Source organism: Centruroides vittatus, unplaced genomic scaffold, assembly GCF_030686945.1.
Source record: "Centruroides vittatus isolate TY-2023 unplaced genomic scaffold, ASM3068694v2 contig_446, whole genome shotgun sequence".
Taxonomy (NCBI): Eukaryota; Metazoa; Arthropoda; class Arachnida; order Scorpiones; family Buthidae; genus Centruroides; species Centruroides vittatus.
Genome location: NW_027122244.1, coordinates 13863 through 37675, shown reverse-complemented (window position 1 = coordinate 37675; position 23813 = coordinate 13863). Strand labels below are relative to the sequence as shown.

At 28.6% G+C, this 23813-nt stretch overlaps 1 protein-coding gene across 1 annotated transcript; it reads right to left on the bottom strand.

The window, feature by feature from the left end:
• Positions 1–306: 306 nt before the first annotated feature.
• LOC136977138 (protein YIPF1) lies at positions 307–22388 on the bottom strand. The gene is made up of 9 exons (XM_067272577.1): positions 22320–22388; positions 18382–18412; positions 15682–15740; positions 14692–14869; positions 13224–13343; positions 11307–11458; positions 6769–6888; positions 6549–6611; positions 307–1015 (listed from the first exon to the last, which is right to left on the bottom strand). The coding sequence occupies exons 1-9, from the start codon at positions 22371–22373 to the stop codon at positions 701–703; spliced, it is 1092 nt and encodes a 363-aa protein (XP_067128678.1). The 5' UTR covers positions 22374–22388; the 3' UTR covers positions 307–700.
• Positions 22389–23813: the final 1425 nt, after the last annotated feature.

Here is a 23813-nt window from a genome sequence, read left to right as displayed (position 1 = left end):
CCCGCTTTCTCACAATTATTCAATTACTACAAAAGAATAAGAATTAAATAAAATATTTTAAAAATTTAATAATGTTAACAAAAGTTTAATTTACTAAAAATATTTTTTACACAAGTATTTGTTAATACTGCATTAATTCTTTGTTGTAATAACTATGTTTGATTAAAATATTTTACAAAATTAACAAATATTTGCAGAATATATACAAATGATGAGATAAGATCTAAAGACAATGTCAATACTAAACGAAAAAATAAATAACCATTTAATTCCCTTTTCAAGAAAAAGTAAATATGAAAAATGAAATATTTTTTCAAGTTTTTCTTAATTTTATTCAGAGAACTTCCATAAAAATTAAATGTTAAATCATTACATGCAAAATATGTACATAAACATAAAAATATACATTCTAATCAATTTTTGCACCACTGCATTTTATAATGCAGTGGTGCAAAAAAAAAAAAAAAAACATACAGTTAGGTTTTCAAACATCAGAAATGCAAAACTTTTATTAACTGCAAATGAAGAATATAATAATAATAATAATCTTTAACAATTTTGATGCTTTTTATAAATCATCAAATACCAAGAAAAATGAGAGAGATTAAAATGCAAATATCTTAATACAAGAAATCATTATAAATACATTAAATTTATCACAGTATTTTAGGTTTTACTGTTTTTCAAAATCTAAATTTTTTCAAAGTAATGTTTTTGTTGTTGTTTTTATATTAATACTTGAAGATTTAGAATCAATAGTTTTATTTGCTGTGACAGAAGCAGCTTCTGTCACAGAATTATTTTCAATATTTAATTGCTTTTTCTTAGTTTTATTATTTACAGTATCATTATTAACTGTAATGCGGTTAATGATGCGAAGAGCTTCCGGTTTGAGTGGATTTTGACTAGACTTGTCATTTTGTGCTATTTTCTCAGTAAAATCTGCCATGGCCTTGGTGGTGACAGATGATGGTTGTATATTCTTCTCGTTGGTAATTGGATGAAAAAAATAAACCTAAAATATTCCAATAATTAAAATACAGTTTAAATAATATTTATAAATGTTAATTGAAATATAATGTAATTGTGGTAGACACACAAAAATTTCTATATGGACTGTTTATGGACAGCCTCTTATACAACTAAGAATTTTACCAACAAAAGCACAATTTGATAGAATGAAAACAGATGGAATGAAAAAAAATGCACATAATGAGGCTAAATGAAAAGTGGTGTCTAATGATAAACTTATCATAAAATAGTTTAACAATAAGTAAATATTTTTAATATTGAGAATAAACAACACTATTTTATTTCTTATTACTGTATTACAAACAAAATCAGAATAAAACACAGTGTATTTCAAGTGAAACTGAATTTTACATAACTGAAATTTAATGACTTTTAAAGTTCAATAATTATGAAAGTTTTGTAAGTTCATTTATGACCCAGAAAGCATAAATTGGTTTAGTTAAATTCACAAAGAAGTCTTTAGAAATACGTAAGCTGATTACATAAAGTCATAGAAACATTGCCAAATTTAGTACTCTTTATTTATATTTTTGAATCCACTAAAATGTAAACTTTTAATTTTTTTGAAAAAAGAAAAAATGGACAAACCACTTTTAAGACAAGTCTGACAAGGGGAGGGGAGGGGTTGAGCATTCTATCGCTTTCTGATTACTGATTACTAAACAGTGCATTATATTAAGCATTTTATATTCTAGTATATAGTTTGTAATTTAGTTTTAACTGTTTCCAGAAATTAGTTTGGGAATTTTGAGTTGGATCAGAACACATTAAATTTTTCTGATTTAAAATAATAAAAAATAGGCTTCAAGTTAAATTTTTCCTGCAGAATATTGATTTTTGGAAAGTTATTACTGATGTTAAGAAGGGGGTTCTTGTAAGTACACTTATAACAGACTTTTCCTTGTAGACAACCACCAGAATTTCTATGTCAATATTACTATAGTAATTTTGTTGATGGAAGGATAAACATTCCATCTCTAGTGGTTGTCTAAGTTTGTTAAATAATTTATTTTAAAATCTCTTAAACATAAATAATTTATTCTTATGTCTGAAGAAATGAAAATTTAATAAAATTCTCTCTCTCTTCATGTGCCATATCAGGTCACCCTGATGTCGGCAAACACCCTGCGCAGGTTAGTACAGATTAGTGGATTAGTTTGCAAGCCAAGTGGTGTCCTGAGGGAAGTTAGTACCAGAGTGGTTCCCCAATGCCTTCTCTGGATACACAATGTTACATGGAGGAGAAATACCTTCTGAGAGGTCTTTTAAGAATTACTGGCTCCTATTCAACTGTTACAGATGTGGAGAAAACCCAGAAAACTCCACGTGGCCAGCCCGTCCGAGTGAGATGCAAACCCACAACCGAATTCCCAGTGTTCAGGGACGGAACTGTTCAGTGCCCGGTGAATAAAATACTAATGAAATCTAAAGCAGATATTTAAGTAAAAGTAAAATTTCACAATGATTAAAAGGTTATAAAAAATTCAGAGATTATTAACGTAATTTATATTTTTGTAAGAAAAAATAAATCAGTTTTGCTTAGATGTAAATTTAATTACAAATTAATTCTTAAAGAGATTGCCTATCAATAATATTCAATAACTCTTGAGATAATATTAAAGTTTGTATTTTTGTTGGAATGTTTATATTCATGTTTAAACATAACAAAATTAATTCATTTAAGCTGCTAGGATAAATAAATAAATAAAATAATAATAATTAAACACAAAAGTAAACAAACAAGAACAGTTGTAACAAAAAGTATGAATAATTTTTTGGTTTTGAAAAATTTACTTAATAATTTATAATGCAACTTGAACACTAACTATATAGTGTATTTACTTGGACACAATGGAAAATTTCATCACTAATTTTTATTCAGTTGATTCACTAATTTTTATTCAACTGAATAAAAATTAGTGATGAAATTTGCCATGTGTCAGAGTAAATACACTATATAGTTAGTGTTCAAGTTGCAGAATAAGTACTGGCACAGTTTCATAAATACTACAATAATAATTTATAAGTTCAGAATAAATGGTAAATGAAATTAGTGAAGCCAACTAATACTATTCAGAAATCCTTTTTCAACTTTATAAATATACAACACACATTTTATGTAGTGCAAAAAAAAAAAAAAAGAATCAAGTGTTAAACCCTCATATTAATGAATAAATTTAATATATTATGATGTACTACTTGTATCCAGAAGAATATTTGCTGTCAAATTATAAATAAATAAATAAAAATAAAAAAGCACAGATTTATTTACAGATCATTTCACACATTTTAACTGGACAATGAGCAGTACTTGGGGCTTTAAAAGTTTTAAAAGGTTCAGTACTCCCCTTTTTGGTAATGCACATTAATTTCTTGTCAAAGATTTGTCAAACAATTCTTTCCTTCACTAAGTAAATAGACTAATCTCTGCTAGTGCTTATTTTTACAGCCCTGCCAAGATTCATGGAACATGGAGCTGTGTGTAAAATTTACTAGGACATCATCCAACTTTGTTGTATCACAACAGAATTGAGGCAGAGCTGGAAAGAATCCCTGTACTTGTTAGACACAGAAGAGGTGGATCCTTGTACCTGAAAGACAGAGACAGTCAACTTTGCACTTGCCACCAGAAAAGAGGCAATTCTTGTACCTGCTGGCTATGGGAGTCATGATTCTTGCACTGGCTGAGTACAGAAAGATGATCCTTGCACTTGCTTACACAGAGGTGACCCAAGAACAAAGCAATTCTTGTGTTTTGTTTGTTTTTCGTGTCTATTTTCCACTGGGCATACACAATAATGTTTTTATTTTTGACCCCTAGGCCTACATTCCGTTAGGATCACTTGCGTATCAGAAAGCACAGACATTGTCAGTTTAACTCCTCTATATATCAAAAACCCTCAATCCCTATTTTTTAAATTTAAGTGGATCCTCATTATATTTTTGGATTCCTCGTCTTAAATAATGGAAAATGGCAAATTTTTATTAAATCGGCCCATTAAATATTGAGAACTTGATTCTATAAGCACATAGAAAATATGCTAGTGACTGTGAAACATTGCATGACAAATTCACACAATACTGCTTGTGTGATTTGTTTTCAACTTGTCACGTGCACTTATATCTTGAAAACAGTCATCGACCCTCATTTATTATTGCATTTTTGGATTCCTCACTGCAATTAATGGAAAATGGCAAAGTTTAATCAAAATCAATTAAACAGATTTTGAGAACAAACACAATTCTGTAGACCTCATAAAAGAAGCTTCGACACTTCAATTAATATAGGACTTAAAACTTTGTGTGTAAATATCTTTACAGTTACACATTTGTTTCTATACAGTTACACATGCAAATTAAGTTGACAATATTTAGCTAAACATAGTTTTCTATTTCTTTTTTGTTGTCTGTAAGAGTACTTCTGTACTGTCTGTAAGAATACTGTACTTCTTTAGTTAAGTGTTGTTTTTTTGTTTTTGAAAGAAATGACTTTAGTTCCTGCAACTTTTTGTCACAATGTTCTCAATTCTTTTAGTGGTAGTCTTGCCCTGTACATCATATGTTTCCTGTTAGCAATAGAGTCATGTTGGTCATCTATTTAACTCCATTCAGGGGAAAATTTTGAATCAAAGTAACATGACTTCCATTCCAAACCAAAAGTTTGTACATAGTTAATCTGGGCCTCCTGTCCCTAAGTCTTTCATATCTGATCTCTACTTTCAATTATCTAACTCCTTTCTTGAGATTAAGGAAGGGCAGACAGATGAATAGTCAGGCAGAGCATAGTCTAAATTTGTAAGTTTACAATTTTTTCAAATTGCAACCCAATAATTTTTCTATAAATGCAATATTTACATTAACTATGCATAAATGCATAAACTATGTGGAAAGTATGTTCTTGTAAGAACATACTTTCCATATAGTTTATGCAATCTGTTGCCAAAATTTAAACACTATGATCATATAAAAGCAATTATTCTCACATTTTGACAATTTTTTTTTATTTAAACAAGTGACATGAAGACTTTAGGACGTTAAGATTAGCAACTTCGATCATAAGTGAGGCCATCACAACCTGTCCAACCAACATGGATAACTTTTTAAATATTAACAGTACACCTGCATTAATTAGTATTCATTGACCATCCTCTCTTCTGGGAAAAGGTCAACAACTTATTTTGGTTGAATTACTTCAACCCCATTCCATAACAGTCCCTTCTTTCTATTGGACCTATGGTATGGTGGCATTTGAATAGGAAAATTACATAATACGAGGTTACCAGCCAGCACAAAATATCATTTAAATGGTTTTTGAGGGTGCCGAGTTTAAATATTGGGTTTTATTTTTGTGAAATTTGATTCATTAGAAGATTATCATTTGATATCAGGCTGTGAATGGTACATTTTCTTAGAGTTAACATTAGGAAAAAATATGACATCTTAAATTTTTTAAGATTTCATATTTTCAATTAGTGTCTACTTGACCAATGAAATTGTGCCATTTCTTACAATCTGAGTATCGTGATAAACATGACAATGGTAGGCTAAAATAGCCAAACTCTTTATATGGTTTTCATTTTAATGTTCGTTATATTATAGTATTTAATTTGTGTAACTACAAAGGTTATCTTACATAAGGGTTTATCACACTGAGTGACCAATCTAACACATTTTAAAAATTCTTTATTCCTCTTCTGTACACAATTTAAAGAATTTCTAAAATGTGTTAGATTAGGTACTTGGTGTGATAAACTCTTATGTAATACAACCTTCGTAAATATAAATCAAATACTATAATATAATATAATATAATATAATAGAAGGGTTAGAAGTATGAAATAATCTAATAATTATAATCTTTGCTGTTGTTATTTTTTGCCTGAGCAACACTGGGCTCATCTGCTAGTAATTTATATATATAGTAGATAATCATAGTATTATATTTCTTGCATTCTAAAATGCAACTTTTTCCCAATTTTTACTCATCTGAAATAGGGTTATATTTTATAACTAACAATATCTTACATTCATAGTCCCAAACTACAACCAGCAGTTATTGTCAGTAAACCAGGTGGTGCATCAGTAACAATGTTTTCAAATAAATTGCTCAATATTCACATCAATTCAAATAAACTTTGTTAGTAAGGAACATTTAATTTGAACTCTTCTTAATGTCAAAAATGTCTTCAAGATGATATAACTGCATCAAGAGAATGTGGAAACAACTGATAAACATTACCTGTTTAATGGAATTTTTTTTTTTAAAACTAGTTGTTCCTTAATAAAAACTGAAAGAATTTTCCCTCATAAAAAAAATCTTAAAATTCAATTCATAATGCATCTTAAAAATAAAAAAAATCTGTTTTTTATTTTATATATTTTAATAAAAGAACTAGAGCTGATATTTTTTCTTAATAAATAAATCTTTATAATTATTGATTTATTTCCTATAAATTGTTATAATATCTATTTTTGACTTGATATCAAATGTAGCATAAATGTATATTAATACTTACAGAAAATCCAAATGCAAGTAGTAAATGAAATAACAACATGAAAATCAATATAACTCCTGCAACCTAAAAGTAGAATAAATTTTTTAATATTATAGTAGTAAAACAGATAATATTAATTTTTAAGTATCATTATAATTTTTCAAAAATAATTTTGTGTGTTTAATATAAGATACTTATTTAAATTAAAACTTAAAAGTTTGATAAACAAAAAAATAACTACCTTTTTTCTTGTTTCTTGGACTGCAGGATAAAATGTTAACATTAACACAGATGATGATAATATAAATCCAATAAGTATAATGATGAAATGAAACCAAAAAGATTTAATTAACCATAATATCTGAAAAAGAAAAATATAAATAAATCATTATTATTTGAATAAAATTTATATTTTAACTAAAAAATTAATCATTTAATATATTTACTATTTTTATTTTAAATAAATAGCTAAATAAAAGCTGTTTTAAAAATATCACAAATTTTTTTTTATTAATTTAAGTACAGTAAAATTCTGTTAACCCAGCATCTGGTATGCTGGCATGTCAAACTCGTCATTGGGGTGGTTATTGGTGGATTGGGTAAGTCTAGAGCAGGGGTCGCCAAAGTGGTCGATATTGACCCCCTGGGGGTCAATAAAACATTATTTGGGGGTTGATGAAAAGACTAAAACTTACAAATTTTGAACCAAATATTGCTAATCTTGCTAAGGATCATCAAGCCTTATCCGTCTCATTGACTGTCAGTTACAAAAATTATTATTAACATATATACAATAAATGTAAAATTAAAAAATATATATTAAAATAGTAGGAGCTTTATTTTTGCTTGTAACACAAACTTTTTGGTGGGGGTCAATGTGAGGTTTCGAAAAGTTGTAGGGGGTTGACAATCAGAAAAGTTTGGCAACCCCTAGACTAAAGTTAAGATTTTCATATAAAAGTGTTCAAAACATGTAGTTCTTACAAAGGAATGTGAGTTTTCCTTTTAGAAATGACAAATGTCCAGATGACATGATGCTGTGATAGGTAAAACCAGTTACTTTACGCATGATGTTTTTTAAAGACTTTTCCAAAGATCAAAGCACAGGTTTGATATGAGAAGCAGAAATATTTAGCATACTTAAAATCAATAATTATCACACAAGCAGCTACAGTACATTACTGTTCATATATTTTGATAATTAGCACATCTGTATTTATATCAATAAAAGTATACAAAGCAAAGCAAGAATAGTGTGCTCTTGTTTCAAGAAAATCAAGAGTAGGAATAGTTCAAAAAAATTGAAATGCATATTAAACAATCATAAAACGTGGATTTTTTACAGTTTTACACATGAAGATATGTAAAATTGCATCCAAGGATTGAAAAAACTGGAAAAACTTTCACTGTCCAATAAAATGTTCTTATAATGAACACAAGTGTAAAAAGATTATCAGTATAACAAATTCATTTTAAATATCCTGCCAATTTCCTATGCATAATAACATAAAAATGTTTTAGTTAAATATACAATGGGTGATTGGTTAATGAACAGTTTGGACTGCAAACAAATGGAAAACAAACACTTTCACAAAAGATTTTTATGTTCAGACAACAAACACATGTTCAGATAATGAACACTTCACAGAACAAACACAAAAAGAAGCAATGTAAAATAACAAATACCAATTGGTTTTCCCTTGTCTCCAGGTGACAATTTGAAACCTTTCGGAGTGCAGGAGACATCAACATCAATGCTCAACCTGATACCGATTGGATAGTATTCCGCCAAACTTTGAAACTCTTCATTGTAATTCCAGCTTTTTGTTTACCTTTCTGACAAATAATTTTTTGTAGTAATTGTGAGACTGTCAGGCACTTGGTAAGTTTTGCGTCAGTTTTTATTTTCTAAAGGTGAGAGTTTAACTGTCCCATCAGATATTCGTTAATGTTTTAACATCAAAATTTCAAATTTCATTCGGGCCTCATATTTACATAATTTCTTTCGTGTGCTTGTTGATTTCTGTTCTCTGAATTTTTGTGAGTGTTTTTCTGAACTTTTTATTTCAAAAAGAAATTGATAATATGGAGCCTAAAAAGAGTGAAGTTTCAAGAACTGTGCTCACCACAGAAACCAGGCAAGAGATAATAGCCAAGGTAGAGAGTGGACAGAAGATGTCTTATGTTGCTAGGCAGTATGGCTTGAACAGGTCTACAGTAAGCACAATTTTAGCTAAGAAAAATATAATCAAGAAGATTCAAGCCTAAAGAAGTAATGAAAACCACATCTGAGAAACAAAGATGTGCCATCCATGAAAAAATGGAAAGATTGTTTTTGATTTACAAGTTAGATAAAAGAAAGGGAAATGAAAAGAGGTGTAACTAGTATGATTATCATTCAAGAGAAAGATAGAGAAATTTTTGGAGAACTGAAAAAACAAACTCCACATTTGTCACGAGGAGAAAGAATTTGAGATGTTTTGAAGAATGCCAGTTCTTCTCAACGATGAGATTAAAAACATTTTGGAAAGAAAAATTTGATATTCTTAAAGCTATTCAGCTCATTCAAAAGGCATGGTCATAAGTCACTCAAAAACAGTTGAATTCTGCTTGGTGACAGCTGTGTCCCTCCTACATTCAGGGAGATGATGATGATGTACCTGAAATTATGGATGAAACTGTAACAACTGTGAGACATCTGGAATTAAAGGTGAATGAAGATGACATCGAAGAGCTCATAATAGAACCTGAAACTGATCTGACGACAAAAGAACTGCAAGAACTCTTGAATGAAGAACACCAAGAAACCCAGCGAGATGTGTTTTGTCCTGAAAAAGAGGAAGACGAAAGAGGATCAATGCCAACATCTGCTACTAGAAATCTTTTGAAGAAGTGGGAGGATGTCAGAACAATGGTCTTAAAATGGCATCCAAACCAGGTAGAGGTTTAACAGGCTTGGGAATCTCTACAACAACAATGCTATTAATTACTTCCAAAAAATCCTGGAGAAAAGCAATCAACATTGGACAGATTCTTTAACGTCCCACAAACAGAAAAAAACATGACTGATAAAAATGCAAGACCATGTATATATACTTTTATTATTACATATAAACAAACATAGTAAGAAAGTATATAATTTATTTATTTATTTTTTTGGGGTCTCCAGAATGAATTACAGTAGAGCGTCGAAAATTGGAACGTCGGTAATTGAAATGGCCAAAAACTGGAACGATTTTCAGTCAGACTGTGTCGTGCTGAATTGAACGTTTTTGATACTAAATTTACTTCTAAAGTATAATTTTCATGTTTTTTTATGTTCTTCAATATATTTATTTTGTTTGTACAAAATAAAGAAATAATTTTTAACGATACGATAGCTCGATTATTATTATAAAAATTTTCGTTAGGCTTAAAATCGACGAAAATTCAACACGAAGCGACACGCAACGGAGAAAAATTCAACAAGAAGCGATACGCAACGGAGAAAAATTTGAACATCGGACAGGTTAATATATTTTTTCGTACATAATCGGAAATTGGAAAAAATCACTACTTGGAACGACCCCAGTCCCCAATTGGTTCCAGTTATCGACGCTCTACTGTAATCAAATTCCCATAAAAATCTAAGGTAAATTGATAATCAGTTAATGAATAATTTTGGTAGCAAACACAGTCTTGGAACAGATTATGTTCATTAACCAATTGCCCACTGTATATCAATGTAATGAAAATTTTAGGAAAGTGATCATTACAACAAAATCTGTAAATGTATAAATTTAGTCATCTTTTGTCATCAATAGATACTATTTTGTTTATCTAGCAATGCAAATTTTAGTCATAACTGTCAGTTTAATTTGTATAATGTCATTACTGTACAATTATTCACAATGATAATTTTGACTTCATGTATACTGTAGATTGTACAAAATAAAGACTAAATTAACACTTTAAATTCAGTCAACACAAGGTCCATGTCATTTTCTGATGAAATAAAAGATGTGCCAGATAGCATAACAGAATGCTATAACACAATTCAGGAATTTACAGATGTTTTGATTACACCTATGCATACAATAATGGCATTTTTTCATTAATAAGCAATAGCTATTCTGGAAAGGATGGTGTAATTATAAGGCCACTGCTATTTTGTATGTCAGCTGCTTTTTCAAACTTGTGTTGACAATAAACTTTTATAAAAATTTTTCAAAATAGACAATACTTTAAAAATGTCTTCTGATTTCATCCTTTGCACATCTCAGGAAATAACAGTCTCACTCTAAGTACATGTAAGGATAAGTAGCCTCTAAGAAAAGATCAACTCCACCCATAAAACCTTTTATTTCTTGAGGTGTGCAAAAGGACAAAAGGAGAAGACACTTTTAAAATGTCTATTTTATAAAAACTTTACTGTACTGATCATTTTATCAAATAAATGTTTAGTTACAAACATTGATGACAAATGGTCAATGCAGCAAATGCACCAGTCTGCTAATCTGGGGACCAGATTCCAGTATGGATCTGCTGAGAATTTTTTGAGGGTAAATTGACCTAGATATGTTGGGCCTGATTGAACCATGATAGGAATAATTAGGTCTCTTTGGTAAGATTACTTGGATCATAAGGTGTAAATTTTTCATTACTTAATAACTTTCAACATTCGGGCATTTTGATTATATTTCAGTGTAATAAAATTTTCCTAAAACAAATATTGATATATAATCAATTCTTATTATTTCATTATATTAACATTTTACAGTATATATTTTATAAACTTACAGCAATTGGAATGTATATGGCAAGTGAATAACCATATGTACTGATGACTTCTAGCAGACCATATTCTGAAGAATTAAAATACCATAACATTCCCCATACAGCAAGAGGAATCAAGAAAATATAAGAATATAATGTTGTTGCAGTAAATGATACTGGAAAAAAAGTCATCATTAATTTTTACAATAAAATATAATGATTTTTTTATATTAAAAAAGAAATATCATAAATTTTAGTCATTTGTTCTGTTCTGTTCTTTCCAAATTCAAATCTTCTACATTAAAGTAAATTTACATTACATACACATAAAGAATTAATAAATATATAGGGTAATTCACTAGTGGCATTCAATAGTTTTTTCCCCCTCTCAAAACCATTAGAGATAGGAAAATGGGACTAAAAATCAAGTTTATAGAGCAGACAGGATGACAATTTTTGGTGACCATGGATGATCTTGAAATTCAACAGTTATTAAGATACAGAACTATATAGGGGTTTTTTTTTAATTATAAGAGACACTTTTCAGCCAGTATATGGATAATATGTGACAAAACAAACACTTTTTACAATAAGTTACATTTTCTTAAATCCAATGGTTTATCAGACAATTTCTGCTAAAAATCTGATTTCTCTTTCTCCTAAAACATTCTATGCTGGGAACTAAGTTTATCAGTTTAATTAAGAAAAAGCTTTAAATGACACAAACACGATGGTAATGAAAGTACATTTCAAAATTTATTTCAATTAAAATGTCTACCTTCTTGGCATATACATGTATTTATTCTTCTAGAAAAGGCATTTAATACATAAAAATTTTCTGAAATTCTGATTTTCATGTCTTTAGTAGGATGCTGAAAGTAAACTATTTCCTTAATTCATTCCCAGAAAAACTGGCATAAATATTTGCAGCTTATGAATAATTTTGGTCTCTTGTGCATAAAGCCATCAGTGTACCAAATGCTTTGTTACTTGAATAATTCAGTTTCATGAAAACAGAGGAAACAAAATGCATAAAAATAAAAAGATCACTCCAAAAATGGCACGCCTTCATGCCTTTGAAAAAGTAATAATTCAATTTATTCAAAGCCTGCTTGTTCAACTACTTTATCAATTTTTATTTTAACATATTAACAGTTTCAGAAACTTTTGGAAAAAAGAGAAATCAGATTTTTAGCAGAAACTAGCCAATATCTTGAAAACTGTTTGGTTAAAGAAAATTTGACTTATTATAAAAGACATTTATTTTGTCACATATCCATATAATGACTCAAAAGTGCCCCTTATAATTTAAAAAACAAACCCCTATTTTGTTCTCTATCTCAAAAACTACTGATTTTCAAAGTCTTATAAGATCACCAAAAGTTTCTTCATCTGCTCTATAAAGTTGTTATTAGTTCCATCTTCCTATGTCTAACAGTTTTGAGAAAAAAAGTACTGAATGTGACAATATCATTCTACAAAAACATGTTTCATGTTTGTTCATTTTAAACATACAATTATGAAGTAGAGAAGGAACTGAAAAATGATATTTATATATTTACCATTATTCTTCATGTAATTTAATTTTATATTTATAGATTTAGTGTTTATGAAACCGTGCCGGTGCTTATTCTGCAACTTGAACACAAACTATATGGTGTATTTTCTCGGACACATGGCAAATTTCATCACTAAGTTTTCTTCAGTTGAAGAAAACTTAGTGATGAAATTTGCCATGTGTCCGAGAAAATACACCATATAGTTTGTGTTCAAGTTGCATTTATAGATTTGTTTAGCTTAAAAAAATGAGTTAAACTATTCTAGTGTAATATTTCAAATATAAATGTAATTTTGGTAGTAACTAGATTATCAAACTGAATATTGATAGACTAATACTACTGATTACAAGAATTATTCCCAATTAGAATCTGAAAATGTTACCTTTACGATAATCATAATACATATCTGCAGACTTCAATCTTCCTACTGAATGTAAATAATCTGCCATGTTACTACTGATTGCAAGTGTAAATACAAGAGTTGCAGAAATCCATATTGGACCTAATATGAAAAAATATAATTTAAAAAAAATCAATGCATGCAACACAATTTACAGAAAATAATTTTTAAAATTAAAATCTAAAATTAATGATCATTTTTTTAGTATGTGAAAGAGAGTAAAAAGGGATGAACATTTTCTTAAATTAATTATCTATTTAAAATTTATAATTATGTAACTTTATCATTATGATTAGTGAAAATATCATATAATAGCAAGCAGAGTTCTAAACTTCACAAATTAAAAATTTTAATAAATCTTTATAAAAGTTTTATTTTAATTTTTAGCATATTAGGATTAATATAATATTATTAATATTCTTTGACATATACTATGAAACAGATGTCAAAGAATTCAAAGATACTATGAAATTTAATCATTGTCATTGTTCTTTAACCTGTCCTGCGTTGTTCCCGAATAAAAACTGTTTTATTTGGGAAAACTGCTTAGGTGACTACCTGCATTCGATGGGTACCTGTCAAAACAGGCAAAAATTTCTGGCACAGAATAGTTTATACATAGAGTCTTCCTACAAGTTACCAATATTAAATTACCACCTGTGTAACACAACCATGGGCATTGATTTTTGGTCAGAAACAACATACAACAACTGTAATAAGTGACCACATCAGCAAATATATCTGGTCTAAATTCTTGTTTGAACTCACCTTGGGCACTTCTCCCACCCTTGAAATTAGGTGCAGGTATTATGAATTAGTCTAGCAACAAAGAAAATTCATTTCAGTTTGTTTGAAATTGTTGGAAAAACTAAAGAAATGCAAAGTGCTGCATTAGAAGATCATGTTAAAGTTATCAGAGAAAGTGAAAATGGTGTATCACAATGGCAATTTATTTTACCATAGACCTACAGTATTTTCCTTAGGAGTATAAAATATTGTACATGATACAATTAATCGGCTGTTCTCATCGTTTGATAAAATTTATTAATTTTTTTGAAGCTCAAATACAGTACATGTGCAATAAATTTTTAAAGCAGAGACAGTGTGTTACATGTTTTATATTATTCCACTAATTACTTTTCAAGGGTACAAGTTTGGTAATTGAATTAATTTTGATACAAAATGTTAGATAAAATAATTGTATCAATTATATAAAATTATTACATCAGTATCTGAGTAGTATCCTGTATAAAATTAATATTTTCTCTAGTCAAAAACTTATTTTATAGTCTTCTTTTTATTTAGATTTTATACTTCACATATGCAGTACAGTTTGTTAAAATATTGTAATCAATGTTTAATTTTAAATAAGAACTAAAATCAAAGCTACATGAATTAAGAATAATCAAAATATATAAATTCATTCAATTAAAATTTTAAAAATGCATACCATATAAATCAGGATTTGGTCGAATTAAACGATGAATATAAGTTGCTCGTCCAGGTCTTGGTATAAATGACCATATAATTCTCTGTATTACTTCATTGGTATCCACATTGAATAAATTTTGATAATATTTAATATCCCAGAAGGAAGGTTTTGTTTCTGGTTTTTCAGAAGATAACAACTATTTAAATAAAGTATTCTATTATTATAGTGGTTAGAATAAAGAATTCTATTATTACAAGCTTTAGAATTTCTTATAAACTATTATTATACTTTACTTGAATAATTTAGAACAATGCCATCATAAAAACTTATAATCTAATCAAAATATCTTTCAAAAACTAGAAAATATTTTATTTTAAATCTATCCAAAATCTAGTCTTGATTCATTTTAAATACTTAATTGTTTCCACCATACAATACAAACTAGATGCAAAATTATGCTAAGAAAATTTTTACAAGTTTTCCCATACTTAATGTCAAATCCTAATAAAGTAAAACCTGTATAAACTGGAATCACTCAGTACCAAATTATTTTTACATTTTAATGAGTTTTAGCATATTTTATTTTTAAACTACACCAGATAAATGTCACACAGTTATGCTCATTTTTTTAATAGTAAAATCATGTTTGTACATGTAAAAAAAATTACTACTAGGCTTCATCCAAATTAATCCAATGTAATTCCAACTAAAGATGGGTGTATTTAAATGTAAAAATTAAGAACTGATGCAAAAAGTTAAATATTGGATTATAAGTCTTCAGTATTTTATAACGTAGTTTTTAAATTATAAGTTATAGTATACAATTAATAAGATAGATAATATACAATAATGAAAATCGGCACTTCAATATTCACTATAAGAAAATAGAATTTCTTTTTGTGAAAATATTCTCATTTGAATTTCAACAATATCTACACATGATGGTAATTTTTAAAAATATTCACAAACAAAGTTAAATAAACCAAAAATAATAGTAAAAAAAAATACCCTTTCCTGCTCCTCTTCATTTACTATTTCAGGAACATCAGAATAACCAGGAAAAGAATCTGGAAAAGCAAGAATAATTACATTTAAAAATAACATTAAATTACAAAAATATAAATTCCAAATGTTTTGAAATATTAATTAAAAAATTAGTCTTTAAAGTATTATTTTTATACACAAATCAATCTTTTTCTTTTTTGTTGTTGTCAGTTTTCAAAACATAAACCGACTTGAAAATTTTCTAATAAGCTCTCAAACTTTTATCATTTATATTATTATTATTGTGTATCATTGTCAGATTGTGTCCAGTATCAAATCTGACATGGACCCCAAGAGACAAGCCTGTGAGACCAGTATGAAAGCTTAAACAGTTTGGAGAAATTTTCTGAAAAAATGCCAAGTTGCTTGAATGGTAGCTTTTTGTAAAGATCTATATAAATTTGAGTGAATGCCTATTGTCTTCAGGCTTTTAAGCAATGAATATGGAATATCTTCTGTGGCAGAGAGAACTATTGGTATGGTATGGACTTTATTCATTTTCCATAAGCATTTTACTTCTTGAGAGTTCATTATATTTACTTATTTTTTTCTATACATAGTAGCTATTATGTATTTTTGATATAGCGGTATCTATATAGGTAGTTTTGTGCAATTTGTCAATGAGGATAATGTGATGGATCATTTTATCTATTATAATTGCTCTGTTAAAATATAGTTTGTTTATCATGTTCTCAAGGAAAGTTTGTGGAAAATATTTTTAATATAGTGTGTTTGTGGTAGTGAATAAATATTTCTTTGCTATATACTTGTAAGAAGTCTAATTGTTTTATGTTTTGGGTATTATTTTTAGTTGTTATTTTCTTTTCGGGGATATTTTTATGTTTTAAGGATGAAAACTCCCAAAATATACTAAACTCATGATTGTTGTTTAAAATCAAAGAAGCTTTGTAGTGAGTCTATCTGTTTCTGATGAAGAATCTTAATGTTAATAAGATCTCTACCATCCTCTGAGCACAGGAGTGTCTTTCCTTAATGGAATTTGGTTGGTGCAGACTATTATTATTATTATTATTAGGTAAAGGATACATAAAACTCAGTATTATCATCATATTCCAAAATTTAAAAAATTAATAAAACAAAAAAGTATCTCTATTATTTTTTCATTGTAATACATTATAATTTTACCCATTTAAAACAACGAGAAATAAACTCCCAGTTAACATTTTCACAGAATAACTGCTTTTTAGAAATGGATTATTGATGGCAGATACATGATTAGAATTATGACATATTACAACTAAATTATGTTACGCATTTGGAATTATATATTTTAATTTATGAATAATGAAATCATATGAAAGTTTCATACTTAATTATACACATTATTAGATTACCAACTTAACTCACATTCCTAAAATTACAATACAAACTCATTTATCTCAACTTAATGTAACTATTAAAGAATTAAAAGCTAGCAGTTTTCTTTCTCCAGTAACATATCACACAAGGAACAGTTGTTTATGTAGTTTTTATTAAAGGAAATGCATTTCAAGTCTTAATGACCCCTCTTCAGTCCTTAGAATGATCACGATGATATGTTACTGAAGAAAGAAAAGAAAGCCACTAGCTTTTAAATCTTTAAAGTCTACAAAAACCAATAACAGAAACTTAATTAATGTGGATTTGGATAATAATTTGAATAATCTAAAATTTGAGTTGTTGGGATTAAAAAAAAGCACACACACTACTGTAAGATTTTATTGAAAAATATGTATGTACAATATAACCTAGTAATTCAGCTGTTTGCAATTTCAACATATCCAGTAATCCAACGCTAATCACTCTCAGGTACAGTATTATCACACCAATGCCAAGTCAAACAAGCTTCCTACTAGTTCAAACTGCAATTTTCATTAAATTTGAACCTTTTCCCACTAAATGTGGCATAATATCAAGTCTAAGCTTGAGCACAGCTTGGTCATGATATTAAAGATTATTACGCTTATCATCTTATGCTGCTCAAAAAAAGTACGGTATCTCATAACACAACAAATATAAAAATTAGTTTTCCAAATTTTCCATTAAAAATACTGTACCTCCCACTAAATTTTCCATGATTGCTTTAATTTTCTACTAAATTTAGTGTGTAATTCACCAGTTTGGTAAAACTGATCATCAGTGAAGCTCAAATGTTTTGATCAGTAGTCCAACTTAATACAATGTATTAATATGATGCAAATAAAGAAATGCTTTCTTCCAAATGATTAAACCATTAAATTCATCTAACTTCCAGTAATCTGACACTGCTCCAGTCCCATATATATCAAATTACCAAGACTGTATTGTATATGAAAATACTATATAGTGATTTTAGAATACAATATTATAATTATATTCCAAAATACTGTGACAATTCATAAATGCAGATGTTGCCATCAAATATAGGCCAAACATCTTTCAACATTAAACTGTTATTTTTTTGTCAAATTTTATTTATTTAAACATTACTGTGCTGAATAAAGAATCGACACACACCAGAGTAATATACAAATAATCCTTCAAAAAAACCTTTTAAAAGGTTTTTTTCAAAGGATTATTGCTGTGCTGTTTTCCATAGTCAAAGAAGACAGAATTTCATTTTGTGACTGAAAGAAATGTATTTCTTGTATATTCAGAAAACAATCTTAATTAATATCAACAAACCTCTGAACTCCAGTTGATCTTGTTCATCATCCTAAAAAAATTTAAAACTATAATTAATCATTTTTGTTTTTATTATTTCAATTTCATAAACTATATATTTCATGTAAATTATTTCATAATTATCATAAATATATTATTTATATCTTGAATTTCAATTTCTCAATAACCTAAATTCTAATTTATTGATAGCATATTCAAACAGTACAAGAATATATTTTTTTCAACATGTAATTATAATAATTTTTAATTTTTTATTGAAAATGACAACACATTACAAAGTTGAAAAAAACTTTTAAGATTAGAGACTAGATTTTAAGACTAAAGGACAAAAAATATAAATATAGTAATAAATATAATTTTTTTCAATTTCTATGGAAATATGAGATAATCAAAAAGTTTCTAAATGAGAGCTATAGGGCTTGGGTTTATTCCATTTAAAAGTAATCACCACTGACATTAAAGAAATTGTCCCATTGATGAATCAGGGCAGTGTTCAATAATGTAGAATTCTTGATAAGTCTAGTTATGCTGCAATGTTAAACTTGTTTCTATCTACTGCTTCACTCCTCCCATCGCTAGAATTCTAGCTAGTTTAGTCAGCTTCTTTTATCTATGCTAACTTTTACTAGTGACATCATTTTTGTCATACAATTTGCAAGATGGCTGCTTGTGTTGGACTAAATGTATTTTATTATAACAATCACAAAGTTATTCTCTCATTCTAAATCATTAACTCATTCTAAAATGACTTCAAAATGTAAATTTATTTTATTATTTTTATTTTATTTGTGTTATTTTTATTTTATTACATTATTTAATCGTTTTTATATTAGTTAATTCAGTATATTTAGTATTTATTTGTTAATTTATCCAGTATTTTGTTTAACTTTAAATGTAAAAAGTGTTCAAATGTTCTGCTGTTTAAATGTTAAACACATTTGAATTTCTGTTACATCTGAAGATGGCCTATCGCAGTAGGTCGAAAACGTTAATGTTTCTTTAATAAACATTTTCTCAGCAACAGGTGTTGGATGATTTATTGTAAAATTATCATATGTCAGTAATGATTCCAAATACATTTTAACAAAAGATAATGGTCCATTTCATTGATTACAATTAATAACTGCTTCATTAATTCATTTGTGATGATTGTTGCAATCATAATTTTAACTTCATCCACCATTTTGATAATTGTTCAATGATGCTCAGAACATTCTTAGCTCCGCCTGCTAAGCCACTCAGAATTATAACTTAGGTGTTCTGCGTTACTGAACACGGCCCAGGTTAACAATGCCTATCTAGTAGAAGTCGACTGGCTGCTTCATAAAATATTTGATACAGCCCTCTTCACATCATACAACTGGTCCTTTCAGAGACTTTTTCAGTAGACCAAAGGGGCCTCCCATTTAAGAGTATCCACCTTCTGCTTGACAACATTATCAGCATGACAGTATGTACTGTTGCAACCAATTTTTGCACACAATTCCACAATGGTGGTTTTAGACATGCATGCATCTTGTGCATCATCATCATTCTTTGATGAACATCCCACTTAAAATTAATTTTTTTTTATTATTTATAAACCAGTATATTAAATTTTAATACATTGGTTTAGAGATGAATGTGCATTGATTTATATCCTTTTGTAGCCAAAAACAGGGCAAAAGTGCACTTATATGATTGAGACATATTTGGTAGCAATGATGCCATCAATATATGTATGGCATATACCACATACAATTCTGGATGCAATGAATATCTTACTAGTCACACAGCTAGATTAGTCGTTTCATATCAATTCACACTGGTCATGGAATGCATTACACATGCAACTGCAGTGCTAGTGAATGGAAACTTTAAACATCTCTTATATTGACCAACCATAATCAGTTTTGCAACCTAAATCTGCTTTTCTACTATAGTCCTTTATCTAAAAAAGTAAAATTTATTACTACTTACAAAAAACAAAACATAAATGGATAACAAATTTTAACATAAGCCTACAGTATAAATACTAATATAAGAAGTATGTGGCTTTTCTTCAAATACAGACAAAATTGAACTTGCTGAAATTGTGTTGTTCCATTTTAATGTTAAGTTCATGTCATGTAAAAAATTTAGCATAGCTATTGTATGGATCCTAAATTAGTTGTTGTAATATTTCAACAGATTAAAAAGATTGATTTCTTAACAAGTCAAAAATATTTAGATTCATCATTTTGTTTAAAAAAATAAGAATCCTAAATTAACCATTTTGTAAACTGAATTTCTTTACAATGTTCCTTACATTAGATGTTAAAATATTCAGTTCATAGTTTCATCTATAATTTTTCTATTAGCTACTCAACTCCAAGTTACAAATGCAAAGTATGATGACTAACATATTTAATTATGAGAATAAATTTTTTCCTGATATTTGCCTTTATAATAGCAAAGAGTGTAATCTCAGTTGGGAAGTATTTTATCTTAGAATTAATCTAGAAAATTTTCATGCCTTTTAATTAAAAACATTTAAATCTGTTCTTTTATTTACATAAGACACTTTCTAATTATCTAAAAATTTATTCTTCAGAACATTTTATATTATTTCTATTGTAGATCTCTCTCAAAACTTAGAACAATTCCAAATGTAAACACAGTAAAACCTGTTTCTGACCACCTCAGTTATTTGGCCACCAATGAAATTTTCCTGTAAAACTGCACATGTATTAATAAAAATTAAACTTCATCTTGGTTGATATTTATCCCCATTGAAATGGTGAACAGAACAAGAAAATCCCACATTCCTAAATTCAACTTATTTTTCAAACTTTAACAGAATTGAGCTTCGTTATTATAGTTTTGAAACAGTTTGTAACAGCCAAGATCCATATTAAACATTTAACAGTACTCTAATTACAGTTCTATATATCTAATTTCTCATAACTCTACGTAAGTGGCTAGAAATTGTATATCCCAAAGGTTATCATATTAGTGATGTTATACTATATTAATATTTCTGTCATTATATTTGTTTTTTAGGTTAATGTTACCTTAGGTAGCCAAGATGGCAGCTCATCTCTAATTCAGCAAGGAAACAGTGGGACACATGTTCTAACCTAACCTAACCTATTCTAATAAATTACCATAATTGTTAGCAACCAAATTATTAGAATAGGTAAGGTTAGGTTAGAACGTGCATCCCACTGTTTTCTTGCTGGAATTGGGTAGCCAAGATGGTGGCTCGTCTCTAAGATAATATTAACCATTTTTTAAGATGTTAATTATATATTTTATTTTGAATACATTCATGTAAGACTCTTTGAAAATGTAAGTTTTCAAAAAATGCACAAATGACAGTTGTTTCTTGATAAACTTTTACAACTTGAATACAATTTCATTTAATTTCAAACTTATTGCCTTTATATTAGGCTGGAATCTGATTGTTTAATTGGATTTTATCAACTGACTTACTCTCAATTGTTTGTTGTTTATAAGATCAAACTGCACAAATGGTCAGTTCTGATTCATTTATATTCATTCTTTATTTTTTAAAATTCTCATTTTGCATTCATTTATGTTGTTTACATTTAACTTTTATGTTTTTATACCATATATAATTTTAATTTGATATTTTTGTACTAAAAATAAGTGATTTCAGTTAAAAATAATTAAATATGACAAGTATTTATACATTTTCAATTACATATAAATCCATGGTTATAAGTCTAGCCAAATCCATTCATTTCTAATACGCAAATCTTGCTTATAATTACTTTGTTATGCGAAATATTTTTCTATTGAGTGTAAAATGTACTGTATGTTCGACAGATGCTATACGCAATGTACTGTACAAGTTTAATAAATACTAAAATTTTATATTTTTTTAGTTTAATTTCTAGATAATGTTAAGAATTTTATAAATTTTATTATAATTATATAAATAGAAAATTTCTTACGTGAAAATCTAAGTTTCCAGAACTTAATCGAGGCACATCCAGTTTTCTGTCCATTTTATCCAGTCTTATCTGTCCATTTATGTGACGTGCAATAATAAGTGTTGCCAGTTCATAGATTTTTAAAAATTTAATTTTTTGCAAACAAAATAATTTTATTAATAATTCAATAAAATTTTTGTATAATTATTAATTGGCAAATAATAAAATTTGGCTTCTTTAATAATAATAATAATATTTTGCCAAACGTTAACTGAAGTATACAGGGTGCACAGGAAAGTCCCTTTAACCAGAAAATTCTAGGCCGGATGGCCGAAGCGGTCAAGGTGGCAGCCTACCGGTCTGGGGAACCCGGGATCGAATCCAGACGGGTCAAGTAATTTTTCGGGGATGGTCCGTTCGGATATGTCGGGCCCCGTCTCTCACCACCCGATCGCCCCATTGTGGGCTTGGCCAAACCCATAATGGGCCTGCTATAAGAGGCCCTCTTAGTGCTCACAGGGCGGAAAGAGTACACATAAAAAAAAACCAGAAAATTCTTGTAAACGGAGAGCTACAGCTATGCAAGTGAAGTAACTGTATAGTAAAGCGACTATGCCCGACCTAATGCAAACGACAGCAGCGCCCCTAGTGGCAAAATTTGAAAGATAGGCAGTGCAAAACGAAAACAGATAGAGCAAACTTTCCAATTAGAAAGTTTTAGAGCATCAATTAATTAGTACGAAACAACATGTGGTTCACACGGCTAAAATAAATTGTCGCCTGTATACCCAAAAATGTCCGAAAGCGATGCATGCCATTTTGTGTAAACGTTTGAAAGGAATAGTCATAGGTATGAAGAAATACGCACAATTTATTGCATAAATACTTACTGTATTGACTGTATGTTGAGAAATGTGCATGCAGAATTACTCTCGCATGTATCGTGAGCAATGGCAGACTTTTTGAACATACTCGACATTAACTTGTTATCACTGTGTGACAGTTTGCCTTTCCGTTGTTTTTTGTGTGATTGTGAAGTTTGCCGATTGGAGTGAGAAGTGGTCTCGACAACCGAGCGGGTCAATTCGCGTTTTTCATGAACTATAGAGGGCGCTGAATTTTTACAAAATGGCTACTTTATTTGGGTCGCTTGTAACTAGTAATGTAAAATTAATCATATATTACTCCCCGATATAATGATATATGCTGCTTGTAGCTGTTTATCGAGAAATTTTATAGTAGCAGAACAATTATTGCTAGCGGGATACGTCATTATATGGTATCGAAGCAAGTGAGCGAGATCGTTCTATGCATATTTGTGCCCTTTGTGTTAAAAACATCAGCTTTGACATTGTCCTATCAAGGTTAGATTTACAAGTAAAAAGCTATGTAAACTGTTGCTTAGGCTTCGACTTTCAAGGAGCCTCAAACATTTGTACAAACAAAAAAAAATTAAAGTCGAATGTTGTAATAAACATTTTTTTACAAACCAACAAAACATACTTTACTTTTTAT

Coding starts and splice junctions, on each gene's coding strand:
- LOC136977138 (XM_067272577.1), bottom strand. CDS start 22,373: ATGGACAGAAAACTGGATGTGCCTCGATTAAGTTCTGGAAACTTAGAT. Junction 14,870..15,681: donor ATGAAGAGGAGCAGGAAAGG/GTATTTTTTTTT, acceptor TTATTTAAATAG/TTGTTATCTTCTGAAAAACC. Junction 6,612..6,768: donor TCCAAGAAACAAGAAAAAAG/GTAGTTATTTTT, acceptor TTCTACTTTTAG/GTTGCAGGAGTTATATTGAT.